A 17711-nucleotide genomic window follows, 5' to 3' on the forward strand; every position below is an offset into this window, starting at 1 on the left:
GGCCTGCACTATGCAAAGAAGTTCAAGGCATCTGACTTCTGTTATATCAATGATACAATCTGGGCCACTCTGGAACTGCTAAAATATCACCAGAGGATGCTGCATGTTGACGTTGATATTCACCATGATGATGGCATGGAAGAGGCCTTCTATGTTACAGGCCAGGTCAGGACTGCATCCTCTCATAAATATGGAGAGTACTTCCCAGGAAATGGGGACCTATGGGATACTGGGGCTGGCAAAGGCAGATATTATGCTGTTAACTACCTGCTCCTAGGTGGGATTGATGATGAGTCCTATGAGGACATTTCAAACTGGTCATGTCCAAAGTAATAGAGATGTTCCTGTCTAGTGTCATGGTCTTACAGCATGGCTTGGACGCCTTGTCTAGGGATCAGTTAGATTGCTTTAATCTGACTATCAAAGAGCGTGCCGAGTGTGTGGAATTTGTCAAGAGCTTCAACCTGCCTATGCTGATGATGGCAGAAGGTGTTTACACCATTTATAATGTTGCTCAGTGCTGGAAATAAGAAACAACTCTGGCTCTGGATATGGAGATCCCTAAAGAGCCTTCATAAAATGACTACTTTGAATATTCTGGATCATATTTCAAGCCCTACATCAGTCCTTCCAATATGACTAACCAGAACACTAATGAGTACCTTGAGAAGATCAAACAACGGCTGTTTGAGAACCTGGTAATTCAGCCCCATCCATCTACAGTCCAAATGCATGTGATTCCTGAGGATGCCATCCCTGAAGAGGGTGGTGATGAGAATGAAGAAGACCCTGACAAGGTCATCTCCATCTGTTTCTCAGACAGATAAATTTCCTGTGAGGAAGAGTTCTTCAGCTCTGATGAGGAGGGAGAGGGCGGCTGCAAGATCTCTCCCATCTTCACAAAATACAAGAAGGTTAAAACAGGATGAAAAAGAGAGATTCAGAGACAAAGAAAGAAGTCACAGAAGAGCATAAAAACCAAGGAGGAGAAGCCAGAAGCCAAAGAGGTCAAGGAGGAGGTCAAGCTGGCCTGAGGAAACCTCTCTAGCTCTGGCTTCCTATCTAGTTCCCAACATTTCTCTCCCAAACCCTCAGATTTTACGTTTTCTGTTTCTCTGTGTATTCATATAAAATTTATTAAATATAAATATCTCCAGGGACTAGACAGAAATCAAGACCCTGAGCCCCGGGCAGCTGTGCTGGGTAAACTCTTCTAGGACCTACCTTGCCACCCATTCCTCTTCAGGTCTTAACTCTGAAGCATAAAGGGTGCTAGGTCTGGGTGAAAGGAATACTTTTGTGCAAGCATAAGAAAAAATCCTGAAATGCCAAGTGCCTGCTTAGTAGCTTTGGAAAGGTGCCTTTATTGTACATTCTAGAAGGGGTGGCTGGGTCTTCAAGGATGCCCTGTTCTTTTCAGGTCCTAAGGTAACATCAGCCATTTTTAGATTGGTTCCATTCTCATACCTTCTCACTGGTCTCAAGTGAGCCAAAACACTCACATTGCCTACTGTCTGTCTTCTCCCAGTTCTGCAGGTGGAGGATGGTAGTCTAGTTTCCTACCATCCTCCAACTGCAGAATTGGGGGAGTTTTGAGATACCATTTTTATTTTTGTAAGACTCTGTAATAAGATGGTATATTTCTATACTGTCTACCCCAAAGACATAGAATGGTTGAGTAGATTATAAAAAAACAAGACCTAACTCTATCCTGTCTACAAGAGATTCACTTCAACTTTAAGGACACACATAGACTGAAAGTGAAGTAACGGGAAAAGATATTCCGTGCGAGTGGAAACTGAAAGAGAGCAGGAGTCACTATACTTATACTTAAGTATACTTATATTGTAAGTCACTATACTTAAATTAGACTTTAAGTCAAAAACTAAAAAGAGAAAAAGAAGGTCATTATGTAATAATAAAGGGATCAATTCATCAAGAAAAAAATAACATATATACATTCAACATTTAGAGGACCTAAATATATAAAGGAAATGAAATAAGAGCTAGAAAGAAATTATTTAGGTAGACAGTGAGGGTAAAGGAATCCTTTGCAAAGATTCCCTTTTAACAGAAAGGCCCAAATAATTTCTTTTCTAACAATGAGAAGCCTGAAAAATTGAGCTGCAAACATAGATAAGCAAGCTGGAAGCTTGGATGGGTGAATGCTGACAGCTGTGTCAATAGAAAAGGGCTACCTGAGGGCCAGACATGTTCAACATGGTGGCTCCGTCTTCCCTTTTCTTTGTCACCACGTGTACAGTAAAAAAGCAGGCAACATGATGCTGGCCAGGTAGAGAACCATCTGCATAATAAAAGATTAGATGGGGGCAGCCAGCTTCTTTGTGTGCCATGCAAATGGTACACTTAGTCCTAACCAGTTCTTTGTGTGCTGGTGGCATCCTGGTCTGACCAGTCTTTCTTGCCCTATGTAAATCAGACACTTCCTCCTCAAGCTCATCTATAAAATATCCTGCACTTCACTGTGGACTGGAAGACCCACTCAGGACTCCTCTCTCTGCAGAAGAGAGCTTTTCTCTTTCTTTTGCCTATTAAATCTCTATTCTTAACCTCACTCCTTGTATGGCCACATCCTTGATTTCCCTGGAGTAAAACAATGAACCTAGGGTAATTGTGAGGGCCCACCTGGGATCTGAGGTAGATTCATTGGAAGGGTGAGAATAGGAGCAGACCCCAACTCTTTCTTTTCATTTCAAGGCCTTCTGCTTTCCATTTTAAAATCAAACCAAATACTGGGCCCCCGTCAGCCATTTAAAAACAGTTAGCATGGCTTCCAGCCTTACAAGACTCAGGGGACAGGCTTGCCAGGGAGAACTCAGCTAATCCCCCAGTGTTCTTAGGATGGTGAGAATGTTGGCTTTGTTTCGAATTGGTTTCATTTTACAGAGAGCCTAGCTGTCCTGTGGGGCTGGAAGAGGTCAAAAGGCACTGAGGGTTCCTGGCCAGGGAGACACCTCGTGTTACCTGAAGGCTTCTGGACTAATTCCAGCCTCCAACATCCTGATGGGTGATGGCAACAGGATCTCCAAGTTTTTTCTATTGCAAATTTTCTCCTTTCCTATCCACAACGACCATGTCTTCTATTCACTCTGTATGCAATGCTGTGAGAATTTTTACAGTTCAGTGAAGTAATCCTGTTAGGCAAGATCAGGAAATGCCATAGTACCTGGGAATATAGCTCAGGGGATTGCAGTTTTTGTGATTTTCTAGGCACAGAGGGCCTCCTCCCTTCCTCCCACCCTCCTGAACATCTCTCTCTTTACCATTGGTCTGGACAGCACATGGTATTTCAAGGTCAACATCACCACCTAGTGGAATAAGAGCCCTATCCCATAAGGCACATTGTTGGCCCTTTGCTGAAACACTCTAGCTTCCCGGTTCTCCCTTTCTGTGCCTCTCTACTGGAGACCAGGCTTTATACTTCTGTGAACAGGAAAACTCTGCCTTCGACAATGAGGAGAAAAAGGTCCTCCAAAACCAAATTTTAGTCTCAACACTGTCCCACTTTCTTTTGTTCCCTAATTTATTTTAAGGTACCTATCCTGCCTCCAATTAAAGTGGTACTTGAATAGTAAGGGGATTTTAATTCCAGAAGTTAACCAGAGCCACTGCCTAAGAATAAATACTGTAGTACAGGCCATAATAGCAAATTGTAGAGCTCAAACCCGCATTCTCTCTCCATTAAAGGGCATTGCCCAAATGCAACTGTTAAGTAGTCTCTCTCAAGATCCATCTATTGAGGAGTCATGCAGATCACACAGGTCTAGGAAGCTGAAGGGAAATTACCAGCAGACAACTAAGAGTCACAAAGGTGAGCATAAGTAATCCCAATTGACTGGTTCCTCTGGTTCCATAGCTGAGGGTTATGCCTGCATCCATGGATAGCACCTTTAATGGATGCCAGGGCTCAGGGAACCAAGGAGGTAAAACAGTTGAGGGGATGCCTCCACTGTCTTCCCCTCTGCCCTGGGCCATTCCAAAGGAAAGCAAGGCAACTAAAGGGACACCTATTTTCTTGCTTCTCTTTCTAGATGAATAACAGACCATCTTCGGTCTGCACTCCTCTGGAATGCATTCTGAAGCACTAGGATTCCCTTGACCCTGAGACTCTGTACAAAAAGTGGCTCATTTTCTTTTGCACAAGGGTGTGGGCTTCTTACCATCTTGAACCAGCCTAGCCTGCAGAGGGAAGCCTTGATTTTAATACTATCCAACAATTAGATCTTTTCTGTAGATGGAAGGGCAAATGGTCAGAAGTCCTCTTATATATAGGCTTTCTTTGCCCTGTGAGACAACCCAGAACTTTGCAAGCATTGCACAATTGACTCAGCTCTTTTAGTAGTCATATCAGGAGGGCCCAAAGGGAATGATTCCCCAAAACTAGAGAAGCTACTTCCAGGGGAACTATCTGAGGCAGCTATTGAGTGTCCAGGCCCTTCATGTCCTCCCTATCTGGGACCCCTCCAACTGTGCCATCAGTTCCTCCAGCTCCATCATCTCCAAAACTCCCCACTCCCCCAGCTTCACTCTTACCCTTACAGGAAATGCTCAATGGAGGTGATATCACTAGAGTTCCCATCTCATTGCAGGATCTTAGGCAAATAAAGGGAGACTTAGGCCAATTTTCTGATGACCCTGATAGGTATGTAGAAGCTTTCCAAAATTTAACTCAGGTATTTAACCTCTCATGGAGGGATGTTATGCTGCTCCTAAGCCAAACACTAACTTCAACTGAAAAACAGGCAGTCATGCAGGCAACAGAGAAGTTTGAAGGCAAGCAATGTGTCTCCTACAGTAGGCCAAAAAGAAAAAAAGAAAATAGGGAAAGTGAAGAAATAGGGGAACCATCATTCACAATAGGAAAAGTGGCAGTACCTCGTTACAATCCTGATTAGAACCCCAGTGACGTCACAGATGAATGGAAAAGGAAACACTTTTTAATGTGCATATCGGGAGGCCTGTGAAGAACTAGGGCCAAACTTCTTGATTACTCTAAACTGTCCGTAATAGACAAAAATCCAGATGAGAATCCCATAGCCTTTATGGAAAGGCTGAAAAAGGCACTAATAAAACACACCTCCTTGTCCCCTGATTCAGTTGAGGGACAGCTCATCCTAAATGACAAGTTTACTACACAGGCAGCTCCTGGTATTAGGAGAAAACTGCAGAAGCAGGCTATAGGGCTAGATAGCATTTTGGAGAACCTCTCTTGAGGGTGGCCACCTCAGTCTTTTATAGTAGGGACCAGGAGGTATGGGAAGTTGCTATCAGTATGGGAAGTCAGAGCACTTTAATAAGAAGTGCCCAGGAAGCCAGAAGAAGCCACCTTGACCCCTCTAGCCTGTGGCAGGGACCACTGGTGATTGGACTGCTCCCAGAGATGGAGGTCACTGGGTTCAGAACCAGTCTCAGAGATGGTCCAGCAGGACTGATGGATCCCGGGGCTCAAGCTGCCAGCTCCAATGACTCAAACTGCCATTATAGAACAGGAGGCCCAGTAATTCTGGAAACTGAAGGAAGGAAGGAAGGTGGACCTCCTTCTGGACACTGGAGCCAGCCTCTCTTTTCTCCTCTATAATCCAGGCCTCCCCACTTCCCATAGCATGACCCTGAGAAGTGTCTCAAAAAAACTCTAATCTGATTTTTTTTCAACCCCTTAGTTGCAGTTGGGGGGACCTATTATTTACATGTGCCTTTTTAATCATGCCTGAAAGTCCCACTCCCTTATTAGGTAGAGACATTCTAGCTTGCATGGGGGCCAGCATCCTTATAGCTCCAGGAAAAACTCTTTGTCTCCTCCAGTGGAAGCTAATATCAATCCAGAAGTGTGGGCAACTCAAAAAAGAATATGTTGAGCTGTAATCACTAGGCCAGTCTGGATCCATCTTAAGGATCCCACTTTTATTCCTAATCAGAGACAATATACCCTAAAGCCAGAGGCTAGGAAAAAGCTAGAAGCCATTATTAATAATCTGAAGATACAGGGCCTCCTTAAACTCTATAACAGCTCCTATAACACCCCAATATTAGAAGCACAAAAACCCAGTGCTGAATGGAGATTCATTAATGAGGCCATAGCCCCAATCCATCTGGTAGGACCTCATATCTATATCTTGCTAACCCAAATACTGGAGGGAATTAAATGGTTTATGGTCCTAGATATAAAAGATGATTTTTTCTGCATACCATTACATGCTGTCTCTCAAAACCTGTTTGCCTTTGGAGAGCCCTCTGGCCAAACTGCCCAGTTAACATGGATGGTGCTGCCTCAGGGATTTTGAGATAATCCCTCATTTGTCTGGACAGGCATTGTCAAAGGACCTTTCTGAGTTTTCCCATCCTCAGGTCAGGGTCTTGCAATATGTGGATGATATACTGCTCTGTGCCCCAACTGAGGAACCTCTTAGGAAGCACTAAAGCTCTTCTTAATTTCTTAGCTGACAGAAAATATAAGGTTTCAAAATCTAAGGCAAAGCTTTGCAAAACCTTGGTAAAGTACCTTAGTTTACTGCTGTATGAAGGGACCAGAGCATTAGGAGAAGAAAGAATTAAGCCCATTTCCTCCTTCTCCCTCCCTAAAACCCTCAAGCAACTGACAGGATTTTTAGGCATTACAGGACTTTGAAGGTTATGGATACCTGTGTATGGTGAGATAGATCATCCTCTACACTACTTCTTTGTTTCCTTTTTTTTTTTTTTGAGATTGAGTTCCACTCTTTGTTGCCCAGGCTGGAGTGCAGTGGTGCAATTTCGGCTCACTGCAACCTCTGCCTCCCTCCTGGGTTCAAGTGATTGTCCTGTCTCAGCCTCCCAAGTAGCTGGGATTACAGGTGCCTGCCATCATGCCCAGCTAATTTTTGTATTTTAAGTAGAGACAGGGTTTCACCATATTGGCCAGGCTGGTCTCTAACTTCTTACCTCTGGTGATCCACCTGCCTTGGCCTCCTAAAGTGCTGGGATTACAGGCGTGAGCCACTGCACCTGACCCCTCTATACTACTTCATAAAAGAAACTCAAGTGGCTAAAACTCATCTCCCAGTCTGAAAACCTGAAGCTCAAAAGGCCTTTAGCCAGCTAAAGCACGCCTTACTTAAGGTACCAGCCCTCAGCACTCCTGTATGGAGGGCCTTCAATCTTTATGTATCAGAAAGGAAAGGAATGGGCCTTGGAATTTTAATTCAGGCCTGAGGACCAGCTCAACAGCCAGTGGGCTACCTGAGTAAGAAACTTGGTTTGGTGGGTAAAGGATGTCCAGCATGCCTCGGAGCATTGCCATGTTGGCCCTACTGGTACCAGAGGTCACCAAATTAACCCTGGAAAATGGCTTAACTGTTTATGCCCCACATAATATAGCAGGATTGCTGTCTTTTATGGGAGACCTTTGGCTAACAGACACCTGGCTTCTTAAATATCAGGCTCTGCTGTTAGAAGGGTCAGCAATTCAGTTAAAAACTGATTCTTGCCTAAACCCAGCCACTTTCCTCCCCAAGAAAACTGGGGAAACTGAACATGACTGTGAGCAAGTTGTGGTACAGACCTATGCATCCAGGGAGGATCTCAGGGAAACTCCCCTAGAAAATCCAGACTGGACCATCTTTACAGATGGCAGTTGCTTTGTAGAGCAAGAAGTCCGGAAGTCAGGATATCCAGTACTCACTCTGAATGATGGTATTGAAAGTGCACCTCTCTCTCCAGGCACAAGTGGTCAACTAGCTGAACTGATAGCTCTTATAAGAGCACTTGAATTAAGCAAGGGAAAAGTAGCTAACATCTACAGTGACTCCAAGTATGCTTTCTTAGTTCTCCATGTTCATATTACCATTTGGAAGGAAAGACACTTTCTTACCACTAATGGATCTACTATAAAATACCACCAGGAAAGTAACAGGTTATTATCCTCAGTTTTGCTTCCATGAGAGGTAGCAGTGATGTATTGTAAGGGACATCAGAAGGGAACAAATGAAATAATTGAAGGAAACAAGTTAGCAGATCAGGCAGCCAAGTCAGTGTCAAGAGAGCCTCATGGCATCAACTTGAAGCCCATCTAGTCTGGGAAGCTTCCATAAGAGAAATCAAGCCTCAGTACTCCCCTGCAGAAATAGAATGGGCCATTTCTTGAGGCTGTACTTTCCAGCCCTCAGGATGACTACAGTCAGAGGATGACAAACTCCACTTGCCAGCCTCCAGCCAATGGAAAGTCCTTAAAATCCTTCACCAAACTTTTCACTTGGGAAAGAAATAAAACTTATCAGTGCTCTCAGAGATTGTTTTCAGGAGAGAATTTATTAAGAACAGTCAAACGTTGTTAATGCCTGTGAAGTCTGTCTTAAAAATAATCTCCTCAACGGGTGTCTCCTTCCTCCTCAAACCTAAAGGATGGGAAACTACCCTGGGGAGGACTGGCAAATAGACTTTAGCCACATGCCAAAGTTGAAAAGCATCCAATACCACTCGATATGGGTATATATTTCCACTAATTGGGTAGAAGCATTTGTATGGCATAAAGAAAAGGTCTCTGAGGTAGAAATATCCCTTCAAAGTTAGGTCTGAGCCCTTTTGAGATGCTGTATGATGGCCTTTTCTTACCAATGATTTCTTATCACACCAACAGACCTCTGAATTGGTTAAGCATGTAACCTCTCTGGCTCACTTTCAACAGGAATTAACTAGCCAAGCCTAACTCCAAGAAAATAGGACCACCTTTATTTAACCCAGGAGATTTATTGTTGGTAAAAGCTCTCCCTTCTTTCTCTCTCTTCCTAAGTGCAAGCTGGGAAGGACTTTACATCATTCTCCTTTCAACCTTCTCAGTGATAAAAGTCACCTGTATCAACTCCTGGATACATCACACTCAAGTCAAAGCCTCGGAAGCTGAGAGAGTAAGCCCTGACAGCCCAGAGGAATGTCCTGGATATTAATGTGAAGAAATACGAGATCTTAAGCTGAAAATCATAAAAGATAAGTAAATGAGTAAGGGCTACTCATCCTACTCAGTCTCACCTTTACCCTACCAGATACATTCAGTCATTTCTACTTGTCCTCTTGAGATTCACCATCAAATATTGGAGCTTCTTCTTGATGCACACTTGCAAGGATTATAGTTACCAACAAGAAGTGAACATGAAGAATTTCATGATCACTGAGCCTGCTAGGACTTTTTACTGAATTTAGTGAAACATCACACCCTTTAGCTCCTATACTATCAGCCATGGCCCATTTATACAACACGACTAATTGCTAGGTCTATCCTGAGTGGTTTGGTCAGTTCAATAACACTAAAGAATGTCTGGATTACCTGGAACTTACCATCTTAGGATTCCCTTTGTTAGCTTTACCTTTGACCCTTAAAGACCTATCAGGCACAAATGGGACATGGTTTGTATACTAATCCATTTTCACACTGCTGATAAAGACATACCTAAGATTGGGAAACTTAACAAAACAAAGAGATTTATTGGACTTACAGTTCCATATGGCATTACAATCATGGCAGAAGGCAACAAGGAACAAGTCACATCTTACATGGATGGCAGCAGGCAAAGAGAGAGAAGAGAACTTGTGCAGGAAGACTCCCGTTTTTAAAACCATCAGATCTCATGAGACTTATATCAATGTCACGAGAACAGCATGGGAAAGACCTGCCCTTGTTATTCAATTAACTCCTACCCAGTCCCTCCCACAACATGTGGGAATTCAAGATGAAATCTGGGTGGAGACACAGCTAACCCATATTAGTATGGAAGCACTTTCATCTGTGCAACTACTCCCAGGAAAACACTTCCCCCCGCCCCCTGGTACCAGGAAACACTCTCCCCCAAAGATAAACTTCACACCCTCAGTCTGGGAAAAGTTGACCAGGTAATAGCAAATTCCTTCCTCTGCTTTAAAAGCAGTAAGGAAGGACCATACATGGGAGATCTATTGGTATTAGCATCACACTGTGATTGCTAATAGCTCAGAGACTTGGGGAAGAAAATGCAATAGGGGTAATGTAAAAGAATTGGAAGTCCTTTGGGGGGACTTTCAAAATCTAGCCTCTCCTACTGATTGAAAGTCCTGATTGGAATGGCATGCTCTAAGTAACCACCTTGATACGTAGTACTATAATGTAAAGAATAACACATGGGCTTTCCAAACATGCCCCCTCATGGAATTCCAGATCCCTGTTTCCTAAAAGTAGTGGCCTACAAATCTGTGGTTGAACCGGAAACATCTGGACTAACAGCCCTTGCTGCAAGGAGTATCTGTGATATTGGCCAGGGTATATTATGTCCTTAATTTTCTTGAAATTCCATTTGTCAGGTGGACCCCTCTCATTGAACAAAAATTATATAATTGTCTCAATAGAAAAAGTATTTGATAACATTCAACTTTGCTTCAGATAAAAAATCTCAACAAATTAGGTATAAAAGGAATGTACCTCAAAACAATCAGAACCATGCGTAACAAATCCACTGCTAATGTTACATTCAGTGTGTAAAAGTTGAAGGCCCTCTTAGATCTGGAACAAGACAGTGTTGACCATTTTCACCACTTTTATTCAACATAGTATTGGAAGTCTTAGCCAGAGCAAATACGCCAGAGAAATAAATAAAGGGCATACAAATTGGAAAGAAGGAAGTTAAATTGTCCCTGTTTGCAGACCACATAATCGTATATTTAGAAAACCCCAAAGACTTCAATGAAAAACTGTCAGAACTGATTTTTAAAACTCAGTAAAGTTGCAGGATACAAAATCAACATATAAAAATCAGTAACATTTCTATACACCAATACCAAACAACCTGAAAGATAATCAAGAAAGCAATTTAATTTACAGTAGCTATAATAAAATCCTAGGAATAAATTTATCTAAAGAGGTGAAAGATCTTTACAATGCAAACTATAAAAGTTGATGCAAGAAATTAGAAAAGACACACACACACACACACACACACACACACACACACACAATAGAAATATATTCCATGTTCATGGGTTAAAAGAGTAAATATTAAAATGTTCAGACTACCCAAAGCAGTCTATGAATTCAAGCAAACCCAATCAAAATACCAGTAATATTCTTCTTGAAATAGAAGAAAGATCCTAAAATCTGTGTGGAAACAAAGAAGACCCAGAATAGCTAAAGCAATTCTGAGCAAAAAGAACAAAGCCGAAGGCATTGTATTACCTGACTTCAAAATACACTACAAAGTTATAGTAAACAAAACAGTGTTATGCCAGCATTAAAATAGTCACATACACCAATGGAACAGAAGAGAGACCCCCAAATAAATCCACATATTTACAGCCATCTGGATTTTTGACAAAGTCATTAAGAACATACAATGAGGAAGAAAAGTATTTAAAATAAATGGTGCTGGAGAAACTGAATAACCATATGCAAAATAATGAAATTAGACCCTTATCTCTCACCATATACAAAACTCAGTTAAAAACGAATTAAAGACTGAAATGTACAACCCAAAGTATGAGAATACTAGAAGAAAACATAGGGAATACTGTTCAGGGCACTGGTGTAGCCAGAGGATTTTTGAATAAGACCTCAAATACTCAGAGAACAAAAGCAAAGATAGACAAATGGGATTATATAGAACTAAAAACTTCTTCACAGCAAAGGAAGTAATCCAGTGAAGAGTCAACCTACAGAATGGGAGAAAATATTTGCGAAGTATCCTTCTGACAAGGGATTGCTATCCAGAATATACAAGGTACTCAACCAACTCTATAGCAAAAAGAAATTAATAATCAGTTAAAAAATAGGCAAAAGATCTAAATAGTCACTTATCAGAAGAAGATATACAAATGACAAACAGGTATATGAAAAGGTGCTCAACATCATTGATCATCAGAGAAGTGCAAATCAAAACTAAAATGTAGTATTATCTCACTCCTGTTAAAATGGCTTTTACCCAAAAGACAAGTAGTAACAAATGCTAGTAAGGATGTGGAGAAAAGGGAAGCCTTGCACACTGTTGGTGGGAATGTAATTAGTAAAACCACTATGGAAAACAGTTTTGAGATTCCTTAAAAAACTGAAAATAGAGCTACCATATGATCCAGCAATCCTACTGCTAGGTATATTCCCAAGAGAAAGGAAATTAGTATATCCAAGAGCTATCTGCACTCCCATATTTATGGCAGCACTATTCACAATAGCCAAGATTTGTAAGCAACCTAAGTGTCCATCAACAGACAAATACATAAAGAAAATATGGTATACATACACAATGGAGTAGTGTTCAGTCATAAAAAGAACAAGATTTTGTTATTTGCACAACAAAAAGGGTGGAACTGGAGGTCATGATGTGAAGCGAAATAAGCCAGGCACAGAAGACAGACTTTAGATGTTCTTATTTGTGGAAGTTAGTAATTAAACCAATTGAACTCATGGAGTTAGAGAGTAGAATGATGGGGGCATGGAGGGGAAGTAGGGTTAGTTAATGAGTACAAAAATATGATTAGACAGAATGAATAAAATCTAGTATTTGATAGCACAACAGGGTAACTACAATCACTAATAATTTATTTTATAATTTAAAAATAGTTAAAAGAGTATAATTGTATTGTTTGTAGCACAAAGAAAGGATAAACTTTTGAGGAGATGAATACCCCATTTACCCTGATGTGATTACTATGCATTGTATGCTTGTATCAAAATATGTACCCCATAAATACGTATACCTGCTTTATACTGACAAACATTAAAAATTAAAAAAAAAAAAAGAAAACCAAAAATATAGATATTCTGTTCTTCAGATATTCCCTTAAAGAAAGTAAAAAGATGAGCTATGCATTGCAAGAACATAGGTGCAATGAATTTATATGTGACAAAGAAAGAATGTGTATGTGTGAACACACACACAGTCTTATCCTCTCACATACTGCTTAATGATTATCAGGTATGTTGTTTGGTATCTAAGCTATTGAAACTCCCCTCCTATAATCTATAAGTCTTGTAGTTTAGCCTTTCCTAGAACAGATGAGGTAACAAGTAAAAATAAGCTTTTGTAAACCATATAAATAAAGCGTTTCCTACCTTTGTGGAGTTCCAGAAAACTGTAAAAGTGATCCAGGAGGCTAATATAAACAACAGTGCCAATAGCAACTTATAATTTATCATACTTATTTTCATGATTAGGATCCTACAAGAGACAAGAGACAATTAGGACCCTACAAGAGACAAGCACAAAAACATACAACAAAACAGAACAGAAAAGCAAGAAAACATGGGAAACATTTGAAATTTTTTTTGGCTCATGATTACTTTTTAGCCTCAGATAAATAACTCCCAGAAGTAAGCCTTCAGCCTCCCAGTTGTACTTGGTATCGCCCAGGTGCTCTCTTTTAGCTATCAGTTTATACGTTCTACAGAAGAGATATTCCATGGAGCCCACTGTAAACTCTAAGAAATTGAGCAGCTAAGAGCCTGAAGCATGCAAGCTTGCTCATGTCTAGGTGAAGTCTCCAGACTGTTTATCACCTAACTATCAGGTTCCCTGTTCTCTTCCCTTAAACTTAAGGGCAGACACAAAATACTCTAGCAAATATTGGCACTGAGAACCACATCATCACAGTGCCCATTGAATGTAAACTCGTTTTTCTGTTTCCTTAATGCCAATCTGTTAACATATTTTCCTTTTTAGCAGGCTTTCTAGCACCCCTCAAGCTTGAAAAGAATTATTTAAAAACTCATACTTCTTACTTTTAAAAAATTTCAGGCTTTATCAATGTTTCTGTGTGATTCATCTTAACATCTGTCTTTGCATTGGAATTCCAAGTTTCTTTTAAATTGGATCTTTTAACTTTAACATCAGATTGCTTGAATGCTGCCCTTCTAAAAATTTCAATCCCTCAAAATTTACCCACCCCTAGAAGCACCTTTCGCTCCAGATTGCCAGTTTATACATGGGCATTAGATGCTTCTGCACCCAAAAATAAATATTACACTTTTCCCTCACCTTCCCAATTTTGTAAATGTTTTCGTACCTTTAGTTTATAGATTGTTCAATCCCACACATAAAATCTCTGGTAAGTTTGGTGTTAAGGATTTCTTCTGAAGTCACCAATGTGATACTGGTATACTTCTCCTCTGTACCAATAAATTGCAGTTGTAAGTTGAAGTCTGTTTACCTTTAGCATGGATTTACAAGCTTCTGCTTGTTTCAGCTAAGACAGATGTTTCAGGCATGTCAGCTTCACCTTAAGGAGGGGCCTGGACCATAAACTATAGTTATTAGTTCAAGCAGGGGTAGGAAGGAGAAATGAAGTGCTCTGCATAGTAAGTCATATGATTTCAGAATCCTGAAGCTTTTTGAGTCTAATTCTAGTAAGTTACAATAAATAACTGATGAGAAAAAGAGTAAATGAAGCCAGAATTTTGAATGATTGAAAGTAGATAAGCATCAATGGAAAGTCAAACTTTCTAGTTTTCATCTGAGCCTTTTCATCAAGACCAGTTCAAGTGCACGTTATATCATTCATAGTATGTTTCAATACGATTTGCTGAATTGAACCAAAAAACCTAAAATATAACATAAGGAAGACTCCTTCCACAGGAAGGAGTAGCTGCTTGCCCTGTTGCTCCCTCCATAAGTTCATTTCTGCTGCCCTAGAATCTTTTTATGAGGTAGGCATAATGGATGTACTTGGCTTAAAGAACCAAGAGCACTGAAGAAAGTTCAAATGATTTGTGCAGGTCATCTGATGAACACGAAAAAGGGCTGAATCCAAGATTCCCACCCTTTTGATCTCTAACACTGTGTGTTTATAGTGTAGATGTGTAACAACAAAATCACAAAGGATAAAAAGTAGGAAGTTGGAAAAACTATCTTGACGTCTTTACCCCATGTGTGACGTGGGATAATATTACTTGAAGGTAGACTCTGATTAATTTTTAAAAAATTGTAACCCTAGTATAACCACTAAATATTTCCTTTAAAAAGTGGTACACATAATAAATCAACAATGAAGATTAAATGAAATAAAAAAAAATTTGATTAGCCCAATAGAAGGAAAAAAAAGAAATGGAACATAGAAAACTTGTGCCAATATATCCTTAAATTCAAATATATGAACGGTGATCTGAAACCTGAATGATATAAACCAGGGATGGACAAACTTTTTCTATAAAAAAACAGATAGAAAATATTTTAGGAGAAAGAAATATAAACAAGAAAATGTAATGGGTATATTAAGATTAACTTTGTGTTATTCAGTTGGAATTAGAATTATCAGTATGCATTCCGAGTTTTTTGATAGATAAATATGCATTTGTGTGTATACATGGGTTCATGCACACAGTCATATATTTTCAAGCTCTGTCCGTGAAGAAGCCCTGAAAGTAATGACTTCTAGTGCCTAGACCTTAGTTTCTTAATTCCCTAATAAAGTGAGCCAGAATTTCTTGGAGAAGTGGCTCGTTGATTCCATCACTGTCAGGGGATATGGGATGAACCTGGAGTATCTTGTGGTGCTAGGAAATGCCTTTTAAGAAATAGAGGGACATGTCAGAATAGCCCAGAAGCCAACCTGAAAGAGCACCAAAGTTGCAACAATTTGAGTCACAAAATAAATTACAATTGTTTTGGAATATGTATTAGTCTACTCTCGCATTTCAAAATACAATCATTGTTCTCACATTTCAAAATACAGTCATGCCTTCCCAACAGTCCCTCAAACTATTAGTGAATTTCAGCATTAACTCAACAGTCCAAAGTCCAAAGCTTCATTTGAGACAAGGCAAGTCCCTTCCACCTATGAGCCTGTAAAATCAAAATCAAGTTCTGGAAACTACCATTCTCAGCAAACTGACACAAGAACAGAAAACCAAACACTGTATGTTCTCACTCATAGGTGGGTGTTGAACAATGAGAACATATGGACACAGGGAGGGGAACATCACACACTGGGGTCTGTTGGGAGGTGGGGGCTAGGGGAGGAATAGCGGGGAGTAGGGAGGTTGGGGAGTGATAACATTGGGAGAAATGCCTGATGTTGGTGACCGGGGGTGGGGATGGAGGCAGCAAACAACCATGGCATGTATGTACCTATGCAACAGTCCTGCAAGATCTGCACATGTACCACAGAACTTAAAGTATATATATATAAAAAATCAAAGTCAAGTTAAATACTTCCAAGATACAATGGAACTATAGGTATTGGGTAAATATTCACATTCTAAAAAGGATAAATTGGCAGAAAGAAAGGGGCTACAGACTTCATGCAAGTTCAAAACCCAGAAGAGCAGTCATTAAACCTCAAAGCTCCCAAATAATCTCCTTTGACTCCATGTCTCACATCCAGGAGTGTGCATTGCACACTAATGCAAGGGGTGGGCTCCCAAGGACTTGGGCAGCTCTGCCTCTGTGGTTTTGCAGGGTTCAGTCCCTGCAGCTGCTCTCAAGGGCTGACGTTGAGTGCCTTTGGTTTTTTCAGGTGATGAGTGAAAGCTGCCAGTGGATCTACCATCCTGGGGTCTAGAGGATGGTGGTCTCACAGTCCCAAGTGGGAACTCTTCCAGAAATTATCAAGAAGGAATATAGAGTTGAAAGAATATGAAAGACAAGTTTAAAAATATGGAGCAAAGAAATAATAATATCAATATCTATATTTAATAAAAATCTCAGAAAGTTAGGGTACAAAAACCAATGAAAAGTAGAGAGTCAATATCTTATTTTCAAGTGCACATGAAAACCAAAAATAGACCACATACGGAGTCACAAAGGAAATCTCAGCAACTTTCAAATTCATCATTTAAATGTAAATTGCAATGAAATTGCAAAATATTTGACAATGAATAACAATGAAAGTACTTTATATCAAACATTAGGGAATGCCACCAAATTATACTGAAAGGGAAATATATAACTGTACATGAAGCTATTAAATAGCAATGAAAATTAGACTAAATGAGCTAGGTGTCCAAGTCAAGAATAGAAAGAGAATAGCACAGTAAATCTGGAAAAAGTAGAAGTCAGGAAATCACAAATAGAAAAGATACTAATAGGAGGTAAAGCAGAAACAATACAGACAATCAACAGAATAAAAAGCTAACACTTAGAGCAAAACTGGAAGTGAGCAACTTTCCAGTAAATTTGATCAACGGGGAAAAATAATTAATTTGGGGAATAAAAATGGGTGTATCACATCTGACACCAGGAAGATTTTTTAAAGATATTTTTGGGAATAAAAAAGGGTACACATCTGACAATCGGTCTTCTCATGAGAGAACACTAGAATAACTTTATGCCAACACATTTGCAAAGTTTGACACAGAGGACATATTTTTGTGGTATATAACAACACAATTGATGAGAAAAGAAAATGTAAAAACCCTAATAAAAAAGTAATTATTCCATGCATAGTTACTTCATTCCAAAGACTACAGCATAGAAAAGGAGAAAGAGTAACTTCCAAAATGGGAGAGCCTGGCAAACACTACCTCAGCTAGAAGATCAAGGTCAACACCAGCAGTGAAAATTATAGTAATATGTACCCTTGATATGATGTGATGACAATGGCACTTTACTTCTGTGGTCCTCCTCCCCAAAACCCATAAACCCAGTCTAACAATGAGAAAAACACTAGACAATTCTCAATTGAAGGATACTGTTTATAAAATACCTGACCACTACTCCTCAAAACTAAGTCATCAAAAATGATGAAAGTCTGAGAAACTGTTAGAACCA

At 40.0% G+C, this 17711-nt stretch overlaps 2 protein-coding genes across 12 annotated transcripts in view; one reads left to right on the forward strand and one right to left on the reverse strand.

Moving 5' to 3' along the window:
• LOC105729592 (NXPE family member 4) overlaps positions 1 to 14213 on the reverse strand; it is a 75689-nt gene extending 61476 nt beyond the window's left edge. For 3 of the 10 annotated variants that reach the window (XM_064375443.1, XM_064375445.1, XM_064375442.1), the window contains exon 1: positions 9486 to 9628. In XM_064375443.1, the coding sequence (XP_064231513.1) occupies positions 9486 to 9509 (24 nt within the window). In that variant the 5' untranslated portion in view covers positions 9510 to 9628. Of the gene's footprint in view, positions 1 to 9485; positions 9629 to 13060; positions 13167 to 13288; positions 13537 to 13726; positions 13897 to 14010 lie in introns of those variants that run through there. The other 7 variants (XM_064375444.1, XM_064375437.1, XM_064375440.1 and 4 more) reach the window with 6 other exon arrangements.
• Positions 1 to 17711, forward strand: part of NXPE2 (neurexophilin and PC-esterase domain family member 2) — a 200021-nt gene that overhangs the window by 124784 nt on the left and 57526 nt on the right. The gene's annotated exons all lie outside the window — the stretch shown is intronic.

Source organism: Aotus nancymaae, unplaced genomic scaffold, assembly GCF_030222135.1.
Source record: "Aotus nancymaae isolate 86718 unplaced genomic scaffold, 86718_ANA_hifiasm-v0.15.2.pri h1tg000012l, whole genome shotgun sequence".
In the NCBI taxonomy this organism is placed as follows: Eukaryota; Metazoa; Chordata; class Mammalia; order Primates; family Aotidae; genus Aotus; species Aotus nancymaae.